Raw genomic sequence first — 16,009 nt, 5'->3', positions numbered from 1 at the left:
TCACTGAGAAGCCAGAGAGGGTCCATTCACTGACAGCTCATTGCTGCTTTCTTGAAGTCCCTCCCTCTGCCAGGGGTTTCGCACTGCTTCGTTCGCGTTCCTGCAGCAGGATGGGGAGCACGTACTGCCATTCACCATCGGGCTGGGGATCCCTGCCTAATCCCAATGTCCCGGCTTGAGAAATCTCCTGCAGTGGCCACTGCGAGTTGTGAGTCCTTTGGAAGCAACGTGAAAATTCACTGCCCACCCCAAAATAAGACGAATGTGCAGAATTAGTACTGGTACTTCTTTCTTGTCTCCCCTGCAACAGGCGGGCAATACCTGCTGCCCACGGCGACTGTCCCTCAGCCTCTGGGATCTCCAGAGGGATCAGTTCGTGCCTGTCCAGCTCCTTCCTCAAGAGAGGCGTTAGTGCCCGGGTTCTCCGGCCCTACGGCTGTGGCTCGGCCCTGAACCCTGCCGGGCACCACGGTCCGTCTCTGTGAGCAGGAGCGGGGGAGGAAGCGAAGGACGCGAGCACACCCATCGCGCCGGGACCGCCCGCCGGAATCGCCCGCGCCGGGATCGCCCGGCCGGCTCCGCTGTGTGGGGCCGGCGCGGAGCTGCACACCCGCGCGGCGCCGCCAGGGGGCGCTGTGCCCGCTGGGCCGCGCGGGACGGGCGCTGCTGGGCGGGAGCTCTGTGGTGACGCCGCACGCGGAAGCGGCGGCTGCGGCGGTCGTCCCCGGGCGGGGCGGATGCAGGGCGAGGAGAGGTGATGAATATTCATATAAAGCGCCCGCGGGGGCGGGTCTGGCCTGCCGGTCAGGTCCGGAGGGCGCCGATGGCGGGGGGCAGCAGCAGCGCGGGGGGCGCCAGGGCCGGCGGGCGGTGAGGAGCGGGCTGGGCCGGAGCGGGGCGGAGGGAACGTGGAGTGGGACCCCCGAGCTCACTGCCACCCTCCGCGTCTCCCTCCGTTGCAGGGCTGGTTCCCGGCTGGACGGGCTGTTCCTGCGGCGGTTCCTGCGGCTCCTGGCCGTGCTCTTTCCTGGGTGGCCCTCCCCGAGCGCCCTCATGTTCCTGACGCTGCTCGGTGTTGCCTTGCTGGGTGAGCCCAGGTGGTGGGGGTGGGGGGCTGCACCTCACGTCTGTTCCCTGTGGCCCCCCACTTTGCCTTGTCACCGCAGTCCATCAATTCCTTCCCCTGCTTGCCTTTCTCCTCCAGAGCAGCTGGTTATTTATCAGGTCGGCGTCATCCCCAGCCAGTACTATGAGGTCCTAGGGAGCAAGGACTTCTCCGGATTCAAAACATTGACTGCCGTTGCTGTGACTCTGATCATTGTGAACTCCACGGTAAGACCAGAGGCTCATATGTCTTGGGAGAGGAAGAGAAAGCTGCCCATGGCTCCTGGCATGATCCTGGTCACAGAGGATTCAAGTCTGCCCATGCCCTGAATCGCTAGTACAAACTGCTAGTTTTTATTTTGTTTTGAAAAAATGTTTGTTCTCACTCATCTCTCCCCACCCATCTCTTTGCCCTTGTTCCAGCTAAAAAGTTTCGACCAGTTTATCTGCAACATGATGTATGTGAACTGGAGGAAATCCCTCACTGAATACCTCCACAGCTGCTACTTCCAAGGCCAGGTCTACTACAACCTGCTCGTGCTGCGTGAGGACATCGATAACCCGTAGGCTGCTGGCAGCTTCTTTCAGTAACTTGCTTGGCTTCTCCTGGGCTGCTGCACACCTTTTCCTGACTTCTCTTTGTCTCTGGGTAGGGGCTTGAGCCCTAGAAGCTTTTGCCATCTAGGCACAAATTTAGGCACCCTCTTCTGCCCTGGTGGGAGGTGATACCTATTGCTGGCAACTCCTGTGACTGCCAGTTGTGATAGTTTTAGGGGCAGGATGTTTCAGCTGCAAGGAAAGTGGGTGCTCATTGGAACAGGGATCTAGTGCTGCTATAAAACATGCTGTCTGCAAACTCAACCCTTGACACTGTGTGATGTTGCAAAGGGCCTGACTGGAGTCAGCAGTGCCTCTCCTTTCCTTCACACCACTGGTACATTAGGACAGTCCCTGTTCTGTTTGAACTTCAAACACCAGGATCTGCAGCTGAGCACAGTTCAGTTGTATTTTGGTGGTTTGATAACCCATGGGAGCCAAATCCAGGAAGGGCTTTGTTTTGCACTGTATGAGGGCTGCATTTCCCTTTCCTGTTCCTAGGAAGGAAGTTTCAGTGGTGACTTGAAATATAAGAGGAGGAGCATTCAGTCTGTCCTTGTGGATCCCAGACCCACCCCCAAGAGGTCCCTCTCCAGTTTGCTTTGTGCACTGTCCTGCTTACTGCAGAGCTGTTGATCTACCTGGGCTGCGTGGCAAAGGTCGAATGCCCTTCCTCACAGCTGTGTGTGGACCTTGGCCTTCCAGCCTGTCCTCTCACACAGGGCACTGCTGTCATAGTTGCACACTGTGAAAAGCTAAAACTCCTATGTTAGACATCACGTGAGAGGTCACAGAATCACAAAATACTCTTAGTTCGAGTGGACCCATGTGGGTTGTTGAGTCCAACGCTTTAAGTGAATAGCCCACACAGGAATTGAACTCGTGGCATTATTAGCACCATGCTTTAACCAACTCAACTAATCTCAGTGTAGAATCTCCCTAATTCTTCCCCCTCCAGAATTTAAAGTTGTTATTATTAAATACTACCTGAAAAACTAGAAATCAGAGGGGAATGTTTTCCAAATAATGTGTTGTTATACCATTGTTTTGAGACTCCAAGCTCTCCTCTGCTGGAGTGGGCACTTCTGATCTAGTCACTGCATTGGTGCCATTTCCCATGGTGATGCAAGAGAAGACCATGCCCACTCCTGGAAAAAATTGCTGTCTTGCAGGGACTCCTAACTCTTGCTAATAAAGGAAACTTCAAGAAACTGAAGCAGCTTCTGCAGTTCTGCTGCCTGTTGCTACTGGCTGCCTGTCCTTGCTCTTTCATTGCAGAGCAGGGTGCTGCAAGAAAACATGCTGGGTATATAAGTGGGAGCAGCAAGCAAGGAGAGAGGTCTCCGCTTGGGTCAGACAGCTCTACATGTTGGGCAGTAGGTTGTCATTATCAAGTTGATGCACTTCCAGCTTGCTGTTGTGTTTACTCCCAATATCATTCAGTGTTCATTTCTGATAGGGTTTTCAGTGGCATGGAGTTAGAAAGAGAGGTTAAAAAACGATGTTTGTCACCAGGGCATGCAGCACTTCCCGGGCAGTGCAGCACGTTGAAGCCAGAAGCTCCTGCATGCCTGTCATTTTCTTTGGGGACATGAGGGGAAAGGGAGGACAGAGGCCCCTCACCACATGATTATTCTGCTTAGGTTTATTTTTAACTAGGGAACGTGTTCACATTGTGCAGTGAAATGTAGGAGACAACTGGGTCAGTCTGCCCTGCAGCAAGAGACAGCTCTCATGGCCTTTGCAGACCAAATGTGTGGGATTACTGTGGAGTATGTAGTATCATTACACCTTGCTTCTGCTCCAACTTTCAGTCTTACTGTTTGGTGTGGTTTTGGTGCTGCTGCAAAAATTCTCTTCATCTTGCAATTCCTCGATGAGAGCTTTTTCCCTGCACCAGGTACTTAGAGAAGAAACTAGAGCAAGAGAGACCTCCCATTATGCAGTGCAAACCAAACTGAGTGTTAAAGGCATGGAGTCATCCCCTTCGAAGGAATGAAGAGTGGGCTCTGAGTAGCATACAAACACTTGCAGGACCTAGTAGGGCATTTGAGTTGATGCTTTCATGTGTTTCATTTATTTTCATTACATGTTACTTAATAGCTTGTAAAAAGCAATATCCTCCTATGAGACTATAGCACAATTTAAGTTACAATTTTGTGGGAATATTACAGTCTGAGGAGAAGGAAAAATGATGACTGCAAGGTCAGTCAGGATGAGAGCTGCCCCCAGAATTAAATCCCTTGCTGTTCTAGAACTGCAAAAATGTTAAAAGATGAGTGCCTTTGTGGTAGTATCTGCACTGAGGCTATCCAGGAGTCCATCCTTGCTCTTCATTCTGAACGTTAAGTTATGGCCTTTCCACTGTAGCTTAGCACATTAGGCTGAAGCCTTCATCCATGTGCTCTGGACAGATGAGCTGCTGAGGAGTAAATATACTGAAATTCTTCCTAGTTATCCCAAGTGCAACTCCTGCTCAGTCCTAGGATAGATGGGACTTGAGGGTTTGTCACCCATGTGCCTGCTGCTAGTGAGGTGAGAAGACTTGGTGTGCTGCTTCCTACTCTTGTGGGCTGGGGTGGGTGGAAGCGCTTCCTTCTTTGCAACAAAGGAACCAGAGGCACTCCATGCAGAGCCAAGGGATTGGAAAGCTTGTGAAAGGGTGGCTTTTCAAATATCCAGTAGCTGGTGAAGGCCTGTCCTGGTGGTCTGATGGCATCTCAGTTCAGTACTGAAGGTTAGGAGGAAAGTCAGTAGTTTTTCATAGTATGGGGGTTGTTCCAGGAGCAGAATAAAGGACAGTGTTGCAGAGACCTTCTGTACAAGTGTTGAACAATGGTGAAAGTGAAGCAAGGGATAAATACAAGGAACAGGTTGAAAACAATGGCAAGAGTTGTTCTTCCTGGGTGCCATGAAGGCCCTTGGGTGGGTCCTGCTAGGCCATGAAAATGGTGTTCTGTGGGGAATCTGCAGATCCTTCCCAGATAAGGTTGTTCACCTGCTGCCTGTCCTGTGTTCATGCACTGAAACAGCCTGGTTTGTGCCCTGTTAGGGATTTAGTACTGGCTCTTGCTTCTGGGCTGTAATGGTGTCAATGGCTCTTTCTGTTGAGCAGGGACCAGCGCATCAGCCAGGATGTGGAGAGGTTCTGCAGGCAGCTCAGCTCCATGGCCAGCAAGGTCGTCATCTCACCCTTCACACTGGCCTACTACACATACCAGTGCTTTCACAGGTAAGGATATACCCTGGCCCTGCTTGCACATCTCTTTTCTGTGTTCTTTTTTTGGAGCCTGCCACCCACATTACAACTCCCAAGATGGATATTTGTGCACATGGGTGAGTGGTCTCTATACTCCAAGGAGAACTCTGCCTTGGGGATGCTGGGATGTGCAATGTTGGCCTCAAACTTCTGTGAAAGCCAAGAGAGGTGACAGCTGAGGGCTCCAATTGATTGAGCTTAATGGTGCAGGAGTTTGGATTATTGGCTGACTTCTCTTTCTCCTCTGTAGCACAGGCTGGCTAGGCCCAGTGAGCATCTTTGGGTATTTCATCATTGGGACGATGATTAACAAAGTGTTGATGAGCCCAATTGTGTCTAAACTTGTGCAGCAGGAAAAACTGGAGGGAGATTTCAGGTGAGTCCCAGCAGAACTGTGTTTTCACTGCCCCATGGCAGCTCCTGTGAAAGCTGCTTTTTTTGTACCCATTCAGGGCTGTGTATGTAGCTAATTCTCTTGTCTGTGACTTTCTCCACACTCAGAGAAGGCTATCTGTGCAATGGTGCCTCAGTGTACTGAGCCCCTGCCAACCATTGACAGCCTCGTGTCATGGCAGGCAATGCCCTTCGTTTAGTCTCACAGCCCAGTCTTTCCTTATGCTCCGCAACTCACCTCCTCCCTCTTGCTTGCAGGGTTAGCTGTATGTGTAGCAGGGGCTTTGTAGCTTTCCCTGGGGTTCAAGGCATCCAGGGACAGCAGCATAAGCTGTTGTGGCACAGAGAACCCAGTCCAGGGCAGTTGGCTGTGGTGATTTTGTATGGTGGAGATGCTGGACTAGCAGCAAAGAGTAAGCCCAAGGGCTAAGAAGATGTGCACAGAGAGCAGGATATCAAACAAATGTACCACTGAGCTGGCCCTGAATGATGGCACCTCAGGTTAAGCCTTGGTCTCTGGTGCCCTTCTGAGCCCATTGAATATTTCTGTCAAGAGATGCCTCATATCACTGCTCTAACATGTAAGATAAGTTTCCTCTAGGAATGGTTTTGGCTACATAATTCACTGAGCATTTATGCACAGTTATGTTTTTTCGGTTGTACAGGTTCAAGCACATGCAGATTCGTGTCAATGCAGAACCAGCTGCTTTCTACAGGTTAGTAGTGTTAATTTCTTTATATCCTCAAAAGGATGTCCCAGTTCAGAGCATCCTTATTGTGTTCACGTATACCAAAGGAGCCGAAGTTCTGTTGCTGCAGCTTTCTATCCCTTCCACTGTAGCATCATACAGGCCTGACACCTGGTTTTTTGCATTCTGTGCATCATCTGCAGAAATAATCCACAGAAACTAGAGACAACTATCTTTCCTTTGCCTCCCTTCTAACATCCTGAGAGGCAGATACACATTTGGTGCTGGCTTGGAGATCTTTACTGATGTTTTACTAGGTCCTTACGGGAAGATTGCTCAGTCTTATTGCATCTGGTTCTGCTGAGGACTTGTTGCATGTTGCTTCTGGCCCCATCCTGCTGCTGCTTGCCTGCATGTCTTCTGTGGGTGTGCTAGCTGCTACTTGGCCACCTTACCTCTGCTTTGCTCCTCTTGCTCAGTCTGTGCCCAGACCCTCTGTATGCTGTACTGGCGCTCTGAATTTGCTCAATGCCATTCACCCCAGAGCTGAGCACACAACTGGGAGCCCAGCAGCACCTCCCCTATTTAGTGATGCCCTGAAGCCTGTTGATCTGCTGCTTGGTTCACCAGGAAAGGAGGCATGAATTTGTGTAGCTTGTGTTGGGGTGGCAGGAGGTTGTTGCTTCTCTTGTCATGAGTCTGCCTTTGCCCTATATGTTGCGAAATTGCACTTCTTCCAGGAATTGTAGCACATGTCCTCTCTCCGGTCTTCCCTGCCCACGGTCTGTATTTGGCTCCTTCATGCTATATTGAGTGAGCATTTCAAGTGCTGTGATGCTGTCCTCAGAGTGGTTTGATTCAAAATCACTGATTTCATAACAACTTACATTGACAGGCATGAAACTTATTTAAATAACCAAAATCAATCTTGGTTTGCACTGGCAAGTCTGACTTATTTCTTTGTACTTTGATTCTTACTGGTTGATAATAATTTTTTGTAATGGAAATGATACTGTAATTACATGCCATTATTTAAGATGCAGTACTTTCCCTCACAATTTTGATTTTTTTTATTCTAAGTAGAAAATGGAAGTGGATTATTATACCAGAAAACAGGATGTTTTGGTTCAGTACAATGATTTAGTAGAAAAGCTTGATTTTGTGTGAAACTATAACTTAGCTGAGTTGCACACAACCAGGCATTTTCATGGTATGCATCATAATTTAAAATGAAGGAATTTTCTAGGTTGCATTCCTAGAATCCTGCAAGAGGAGGAGCATGTGGTGAGTGGCTGGTTTTGATTGCTCAACTTCTCTAGCTTGTGATCTTGTCCTCTTAAGACTGCCTAAACATTGCTTCGGTAAAGGAAGAAACAGAAGCAGAGCACTGCCACCTTTTTACTTCTTTTTTTACTAAATCTTTAGCAAACTTGCTTTAAAAATGAAGTGAATGAGAGGAAAAGAGAAAACCAATACAGCAATCTCTCCTCATCTGCAACAGAATAATAGCTCTAGAACAAAGGTCCCTGGTTCCTTTCTCACCTTTAATTCCTTGTGTCCAAGCCTTTCTCCTTTCCTAATACATGGAAAGCAAAGACTGCAGCTCAGTAGTTACCTGAAATGTGTTCTAAGGCAGTAAAGCCAAACTGAATTCTAACGAGGTGCATTTTTGAGAAAGAAAATGTATTTTTCTATGAACTGAGAATCTTTAGAAATGAGACCACAAAAATCTTATTTTGGATGTTTTTGTGCTGCTTCTGGCCTTATCTTCTTGGGCCTTAGTGACTCCATTGTTGCATAGATCATGTGTAATGGGCACAAGCCTCTGTTGGATGTCAGGGACAATAGGTGCTATGGCAGGTGGGAGACTGAAATGAGACGAGGAGTGCTCTCTGCATTTTGCCACCTGAGGGCAGCCCAGGCCTTGCAGAACAGCAGAAGGAGCTGACACGCTTGAGGGTGGTGGTTTAGGAGATGTCTCCTTGCTCATGGCTCAGCCTAGTCACTGGAGCATCACCACTAACTTGCGAGGTGGGTGACCTGATGGAGATAGCCCTGGGAAGGGGGAAGTTGTGGAGCTGGGGTATCCATACTGGGGGTTGCACTGCTCAGGACTTGCCTTCATCCCATTCCTGTGGAGTGGGAAATGGGAAGAGGTGGGCTAAGGCTGCTGGCCATGCAGGCCATGTGGGCTGGCCTCTCCTCTGCCCTCTCTTTTCTGGATCCAGCTGTGTACCAGTGCCATCCCTCTTTTCCAGCCAGGCTGTATTTGGGAACTGTGTTTGACCTTGGGCGTACATTGCTTCAGGCTGGAGCCTCGCTGGCATTGTCTGGCCTGGCTTTACCTGCTCCTGCTGCAACAGCAGCAGCCATGGGCTCTGGGAGAGATTTGTAGGACTGCTTGCTTCAGCCAGAGTTCCTTGATGATACCCTTCAGGAAGACAGTCCTGGCTGTTCAGTTCCTGGTCAAAAAAGAGCTTGTTAGCTGGATACAAAGGTGCCCAGCCTGTTCAAAGCTTTAGTTTTTAAATCCCATGGTCCTAGGATGTCTCTGGCATGTTGCAATGTTCCTTTTACAGGGCTGGGCGAGTGGAGCACATGCGCACAAACCGGAGGCTGCAGAGCCTGCTGAAGACCCAGAGGGAGCTGATAGGCAAGGAGCTGTGGCTATACAGTGAGTGGGCAGACTGGGGGGTGAAGTGGGATGTGTGGTTACTCCATTCTGGTGGCCCACACGCTGGGAAACTACTGGTAGAGCAGTTGGGTGGGTGCTGTGTTTACTTCTGCCTCTTGCTGGTCTGTGAATGCCATGAGGGTGAACAGAGGGTGCCTCCTGCAGTGCTAAATAGAAATCCTCTTGTGTAAAATCCTCATAAAGAAGCAAAGTTGTGGAGGACCCAGAATCTGGCTTTTTGTGGTGTAGATGCTCACGTGCCAAGAAAAGAGGGAAGGGCTTGAGCTTTGATCACTGTATATGTTGCTGGAAACTTCTTTCCTATAGAGCCTCTCCCTTAAGCATAGCTGTCCCCTAAAAAGATTCCTTCTCCCATTTTTACTGAGGTTTTTTCTTTAAATGACTCCTATAAAGACAGCTCTTCCTGATCTCAGCAGCACAGCGAGCTTCTGAGCAGTGTAATGGAGGGAGAACCCTGAACAGAAGTGTCTGTGGGAATTTGGAATCTTAAGTCTTTCTGCCTGTGTGCTCCCACAACACACTTCATGGCAAACTATCTCACTCCAGAGCTTCCTTTTTGCCCTTCCCTGCTGTTTACTGTGAATCAGTCAGGCCCCTGAAGCATAGCAACAAGCAGGCAAAGTGGCTTTTGCCCCACAGTAGTCCCTGAGCTGTGTGTCTGGATGATAATTCTCTGTCAGGGGCCTGCCCCAAAGTGCTCTTTGCTTGGCAAATGCATTTTCACCCTGGTACTTGTGCTATCCTCCAAAATGGGTTTTTCTACTCTGTTTCATCATAAAGGGCTGAGGCAAGAACACGGCTCTTCCTCTGACTGAGCTTAGGGTCAGCACTTGAGCCTGGCTGGGACAGAGGTTTCTGCTTTAACTCACTGTCTTCTTTCAATGTGCTTGTGCCTAGTTGGGATCAACACATTTGATTATCTGGGCAGCATCCTGAGCTACGTGGTCATTGCCATTCCCATCTTTTCTGGTGTCTACGGCGACCTGAGTCCAACAGAGCTCAGTGCCCTTGTCAGCAAGGTGAGCTAAGGGTAATCTCTGTGACCCCATTGTGGAGGGTGAGCAGGCACTGAGGGTGGAGGTTTGTGGTGCTGGGGGCCCTGGGACTAGATAACCTGCAGCAACTGATCTTCAGGTTAGACTGTCCCAGCTCGCAGTGTTATGGAGATGGGAGCTTGTAGCCAGCTGGTATGTGATTAACTTGGGCGTGAGAACTGTCAAGGACACATTTACGTAAGTGTTTCCTGGCTCAGACCTCTGTGTCTAAAAAAACCCAGGAGGTCAGAAAACCTCTAGTTTTCAGCAGTGCAAGTGGAGATGGAGCCTGTGCAGTGCTGTGGGTCTGGGTTATGCCCTGGGCTACTGCCTGGGGTGAGCCTTGCCACCAGTGAGGCTGAGGTGGCTTGCATTCACCTTCCTGACCTGACTCTTTACAGATACTCAGAACTGGCTTGTGCTAGAGAATGCAGAGCTAAAAATAGCTAAGTGGGCATTGCAGGCTGGGGCACCCTGCTCTGAGCCATATACGGTGCTGAGGCAGGGGTGGTGGTATGGATCTGTGTGACTTGGGCAAGCATGCTGGGCCCTAGGCAGGCCATCAGGCACTCTGCAAACACCATCCCTGGGTGACAGGATGTGTGTCTACCTGGGAAAAACTGCTGCACTGAGCAGGGAAGCCCTGCTTTTTTCACATGTGGTCATCTTCACTCCCACCATCCTGGGTGACTTCACCACTCCTCATTCATCTTGCTGGGACAGCTGATGTGGCCAAATGTGTGGACTCCTTGGCTGCCTCCTTGCAGTCATGGATAAGGGTCAGGGCCCCAGCTCAGCACTGACCTTTACTCTGCCATGTGATTTCTCCTCAGAATGCCTTTGTTTCCATCTACCTCATTGGCTGCTTCAGCCAGCTTATAGATCTCTCCAGCACTGTTTCTGATGTAGCTGGCTACACACACAGGTGAGCTTATCTGTGGGCACATCTCTGGAGGAAAGGGCAGTGCAGAACAAGACTCTGCCCAGGTCTGTGCTAAAAAAATCACAAAAAAACCTGTTGTTCATGTGCAAGCATGGGCAAGTTTGGATATCGTGAGGAGGCTGCTGGAGTTGTCCCTGGCTTTCATGCAACCTCTTGTATGTCTAGGATTGGTGAACTGCAGGAGACCTTGCTGAGCCTTGGCAGAAAAGAAAATGGTAACTACTCAGAAGCCAAAACCAGCTGGGATTTGGACAGGTGAGTTGCCTGTCAACAACTGGCTGGCTTGCAGCTTACGTGCCAGAGTGTGGGGTTGCGATGGGAGGGAGGTGGCCCTTGGTGTCACAGTCTGGTGCATGCATTTGGTTGGAGCAGGCAGTGCTCACTGTCAGTTGTCATTCCCAGGATGTGGGAGGCAGGGCTACTGTCACAGAGGCACAGGAGGTCTAACGTGCCTGATTTTTGCCAATCTCAGCATGGTCACTTACCCCCAGATCTCTCGTTCTTTGTCTTGGTGGTGGCCCAGCAGCCATTCTGGGGAGGACCCAGTGCCAAGGGACACAGCTTTCCTTCTGGAGCAAGTGACACTCTCAGTACCATCCTCTGGCAAGCTGCTCATCAAGGACTTGAGCCTCAGGATCTCACAGGGAAACAGTGTGATGATTGTGGGAAACACCGGTACAGGGAAGACATCTCTCCTGAGGGTCCTCGGAGGACTCTGGGAGACCACACGGGGTGAGGACTGCTACTTGCCTCAGCCTTCTTCTTCTCAACCGAGGCTACCCTGAGTTTGCAAGGTGTGGCAGTTTGTGAGGCCAGTGCCACCATGTGATGGTGAATGTGTCACTGATACACTGATTTGAGCCACCCATCTTTTGTCACAGTCTTTGGCTCTCATTGCTTTGCTCTGTGTTGCACACACACTTTTGTGGGGACTTGTTGGCTACTTCATGGGACAGGACTACATGGGGCAGTGATACTGCAAATGTGATGAGTGTCTCTGTGCAGGGAGCATCAGGATGCTGACCTGCTTTGGCCCCCGAGGAGTGGTGTTCCTACCGCAGAGGCCCTTCTTCACTGATGGAAGCCTGCGTGAGCAGGTGAGCCCAGGGTCTGTCTTTGCTCTGGCCTCCCAGTTGTGGTCATGCCCTGCAATTCCTGCAAGAGGGAGGATACCTGTGGGTGCTCCTTCCCTTTTGCCTGAGTTCATGTTATTGCATCTCTGATGCAGTATCCAGTTCCCTCTGACATGGTTTCTTTTGCTCTGTTAAACAGGTGATCTATCCCCTGAAGGAGATCTATCCACTTTCAGGTTTGTGAAAATCCATTAGAGCAATTAGCCAATGCTGGGGTAGTGCCTCATTGTCCTGTACCCAGTGCAGCTTCTTCCCTGCTGTAACCCATCAGGAACATTCATCCATTTTGCTTTTGTTGCTCTGGTGTTCCCTAGAAGATTAGTGTGTGTTAAGGTCAATTCTGTGTCCTCCTCCTTTTGTGAGGGAGCATACTCACTTGATAAGAACTTGCTCTCTTAGTATAATGAGGACAAGCTGGCCATGCTCTTCCTGCTGTGCTGGACATGATATATTGCTGTCGGGATACGTCTGATTTGTTTGGTACAGTCTGACTTCCAGCAAGCCATGTTTGCCTTAATCTTATTTTCCATCCACCTCCATCTTTTACTTTTCCACTTTTTCAAAATGATGTCCCAGGGCTTTGCACACTGTTGTGGTCAGAATATATGGATCTTTTCTCTCCCCTACCCTCTTCCAAAGCCAGACCACATGTGGTCTGCTGTAGCTTGGGAGTCACAATCTTGCTGAGAGTAATTACAGCTACTGTTGTAGCTCCAGCAGCTTCAGAGAGGTCCATGGCAGATGCACAGCCCTTTCTCTCAGCTTCCATAGACGCTAACTGTACCAGCTCAAGTGTATGTTCTGCTCCACAGCTGGCTCACCCTGAGATATTACTCTTCCACACAGGGTCCTTTTGCTGGCTCTTACCTGAGCCCCATTCCCATGACTCCACTACTTGTAGTGTGCAGTCTTGGCTCTAGGAGAGCAACTGGGCAGGGCCTTGGCAGTTGAAGCCTGGATCCTTGTGTTCTGGCTATGGCCGTGAACTGAGGCAAATCTCAGGTGTATCTGTGGAACCCAGCTACCTCCTGGTATGCTGCTTACAGGCACGGTTAACGCTTTCTGGGAAGGTCAGTCTTTGGGGCTATCTCTGCCAAAGCTCAGGATCTGGTATAACTAAGTGGTCAGATCAACTACATTGAGCGTCAGGAGATACTCCAGTTCTTCCCTCCTGCCTCACCAACTCCTTCATTCAGCAGTGGCCTCAGCACACACTGCCTCTCCTTATGCGGTATGGCTTTCTCCCTAGGGTCTGCAGACGATGAGAGGATTGTGCGATTCCTGGAGCTGGCTGGTCTGGTGAGTCACTGATAGCACTGCTGCCTTCTTTCCTGGTGCCACTAGTCAGGGAAGAAGGGATGATTTTTTTGTGGCAGCACAGCATGATTGTGTGCTGAACTTAAGGGGGACATTGTCTGTGCCTGGGACACAACTGTCCATGGGACAGAAAGGGGAGGAGAAATACGGTACAACTTCAGCTCAGGTGGGGAAAGGGAGACTGGCAAAAAGCGGGTGGTTATGCTCAGGGCCATAGGCTGACAGGGTTGGGGACCGTGTTCACAAGTCTGCTGTGCTCTCTGTAGACTGATTTGCTGGCAAGGGCTGGAGGACTGGATGAACAGGTGGACTGGAACTGGTAAGGGAGCCCACTGTCTGTGTGTATTTGGGTGATTTCTGAGTGGGGAACACTTCTAAGCAGATGCACATTGCTGCTGGATTTATCTATGTCCATCTGTGTTCTGTGAGATGTGGACACTATTCAGGAGCAAAGCCTTCATGGCCCAAGCATCTATGCCAACAATCACCAGCTGTGGTGTTCTGCAGGCAGCTGACTGTGTACAGGGGTGCAAAGCTAGTCCCAGTATGGAGGGGGGCACAAGGGACACACAGGGACAGTTGTTTGCTGGTCTCCAATATCAGAAACCATAAGGTTTTCAGCAAAGAAGCTCTGTTTCTCGAGGAAGGTGTTGAATCTCGATCCTGCTGCAGGTATGACATCCTGTCCCCAGGGGAGATGCAGAGGCTCTCATTTGCACGGCTCTTCTATCTCCAGCCAAAATATGCAGGTGAGCAGCTACAAAAGAGGGGAGAAAAGAACACAAGGCCTTTGGTGTATAGCGAAGCTGGTGCAGAGACAGCTCATAAAATCCCTTTTGTGCTAGGAACATGCTTTGTCTTGGCCATTATTTTAGCAGCATAGCACACAGAGGATTCATTTGTGAAATGTGAAAACGTTTCATTATTTGTGCGGACGGTGGTAAATCAAGAGGCTGTACATAAGACATTTCTTTCTTGGGGAACTGTTGATTAATGATCATGGTTCATGTCCAATGGCACCAGAAGAAGAACTCTGTCAGCCTGCTCACCAGTTGCTATGCAAAGAAGTGCATATGTTGGGAAGTGTAGCAGCAGCTGTCATATCTGAAGCTCTTGAGCATCTTTACGGTTTTGGGGCAATATGGAAGATTTAGCCCTGATGTGGCAAAAGAAGACCAGGAGCAGTGGGGCAAACAGTCCTGAGAGACCACAGAAGCATCTGCAATTAGCTAATGGGGCCAATTCCTTAGGCTCCGCTGGGGCTTGAGCTTAGAGGACTTGCCATGAGGGCGAGGTTGGATGTGGGTGAACAGAGCCAGTTTCAGTAGCAGGAAGCTACATGTAAGTACCTCTCTCCCCCCTGAAGCCCGTGACAGAGCTAAGTGATATCTGGGCAGAAGGGAACCTGTGGATTGCAAACTAAAAGCTGTAGAGATGATTTGAATTTATTTGCTCCAGGTCTGTAGTATTTACCCTTAATAGTCAGAAAGGTGCCACAGCCATCCTACCTGCTCCATGTAGGGTCTGTGCTGGAAAAGTACACTGACTGCTGTTCAGCCTGGCATTCTGGCACATGGTCTGCCTGGAGAAAGTCATGTCTTGGCTGGTCATGTCTGCCATGATGGGGATGAGGCAGTGGTGGGCAGCTGTTGAGGGAGAGGAATGAGGTGAACAGTGTGGTTTGGATGGATTCAAGTACTTGAGGGGAAAGACAGCTTTCCTAGTTGTCTGACACAGCAGCTGTGCCAGAGGAATACCCGAGTCCTTAGGTTTCTCCTCACTTGCCTTCTGCAGATGCTCTTGGTGAGCTCCAGTTCATATGTGAAATGTTCTTGGGAGTTGCTGTTCTTGCCTACAGGAAATGTCTGGTTTCTGGTTGGGGGAGGATTTGTGGGGCTTATGGCTTTTCTTTCAGTGTTAGATGAAGCCACCAGTGCCTTGACAGAAGAGGTGGAGCATGAACTGTACCGCATGTGCCTTCAGCTGGGCATGACACTGATCAGTGTGGGACACAGACCCAGCCTGGAAAAGGTGAGACAGGGAGGCAGTGTTCCATGCCTCCCTTGAGGTGGTGAGGTGGAGAGGGTCTCTGGTGAGCAGAGGGGAGTGACTAAGGCTTGAGGACCTCACTCTGGGTGGACTGTGCCTTGTAGAGACATCCCTCAATGTGCTATTGAATTGCAGTTCCACAGCTGGATTTTGAAACTTCATGGGGAGGGAAGATGGGAGCTCACTCGATGTGAGAAGATGAAGCGGCTCCCCTCTGAGGAAGGATACTGAAGAACTTACCCTTGTCTGGCCAGCCACAGAACCTGCACATTTGTGGAAGAGCTCTCAATAGCAGACATGGAGCTGCCAAACCAGCAGCTGTGTCAAACCAGTTCTGGATTTTGCTGATGGACAGAGAGTATGTCTGAACTCATGGTGTGGAGCTCTGCCAAGAGTAGGCACAACTATGCCACCCTTCTCCCAGCCTCCTTCTGCCTTCCTGGCTCTCACAAGAGAAAGGAGCTGACCTCCTAGGCCACCCTGAGAGACGATGCTGCTTCATGGGTCTTGTAGAAACAACAGCCAGAGAAACCTCCACTTTGTCTGGGATACATTGGAGTGAGGTGAGAATGCAACCTCCTTTTCTGCCCTCTGTGCCTTGTGAGGAGCTCTGTCTTTGATACACAGCTCTGCAGAACAGGTTTATGTACCTTGTGGCTCTGTCGAGAATTGTGTTTTCCAACAGGAGACAAGGGGAGGAGAATGCTAGCACAGGGCATGTCTCTGCTCTGTTTGTAACACATGGCTACAGGTGGAAGGAACATTTTTGTATTAAAATCTGGGGTCTGTTTTCAAA

The 16,009-nt window shown here is 50.0% G+C and overlaps 1 protein-coding gene across 5 annotated transcripts; it reads left to right on the top strand.

The window, feature by feature from the left end:
- The first annotated feature begins 656 nt into the window (after window positions 1-656).
- On the top strand, window positions 657-16,009 carry ABCD4 (ATP binding cassette subfamily D member 4). 5 transcript variants are annotated; one of them, XM_059849974.1, is made up of 19 exons: window positions 657-754; window positions 963-1,087; window positions 1,205-1,332; window positions 1,528-1,667; window positions 4,817-4,933; window positions 5,211-5,336; window positions 6,019-6,069; window positions 8,622-8,716; window positions 9,635-9,756; window positions 10,605-10,696; window positions 10,880-10,969; window positions 11,238-11,446; window positions 11,720-11,811; window positions 11,987-12,023; window positions 13,097-13,146; window positions 13,431-13,483; window positions 13,837-13,913; window positions 15,080-15,195; window positions 15,349-16,009. In XM_059849974.1, the coding sequence occupies exons 1-19, from the start codon at window positions 738-740 to the stop codon at window positions 15,442-15,444; spliced, it is 1,833 nt and encodes a 610-aa protein (XP_059705957.1). In that variant the 5' UTR covers window positions 657-737; the 3' UTR covers window positions 15,445-16,009. The 5 variants fall into 5 exon arrangements, with proteins under 5 accessions (XP_059705957.1, XP_059705956.1, XP_059705955.1 ...); XM_059849973.1 differs by lacking the exon at window positions 657-754 and adding an exon at window positions 808-870 and having other exon boundaries at window positions 11,241-11,446; XM_059849972.1 differs by lacking the exon at window positions 657-754 and adding an exon at window positions 808-870.

The sequence above is a fragment of the Haemorhous mexicanus genome, chromosome 6 (genome assembly GCF_027477595.1).
Source record: "Haemorhous mexicanus isolate bHaeMex1 chromosome 6, bHaeMex1.pri, whole genome shotgun sequence".
Lineage (NCBI taxonomy): Eukaryota > Metazoa > Chordata > Aves > Passeriformes > Fringillidae > Haemorhous > Haemorhous mexicanus.
Note: the sequence above shows the minus strand (reverse complement) of the source record. Positions and strands in the feature narration are given on the sequence as shown.

Coding starts and splice junctions, on each gene's coding strand:
- ABCD4 (XM_059849972.1), top strand. CDS start 824: ATGGCGGGGGGCAGCAGCAGCGCGGGGGGCGCCAGGGCCGGCGGGCG. Junction 4,934..5,210: donor ACATACCAGTGCTTTCACAG/GTAAGGATATAC, acceptor TCTCCTCTGTAG/CACAGGCTGGCTAGGCCCAG. Junction 11,447..11,719: donor ACTCTGGGAGACCACACGGG/GTGAGGACTGCT, acceptor GTCTCTGTGCAG/GGAGCATCAGGATGCTGACC.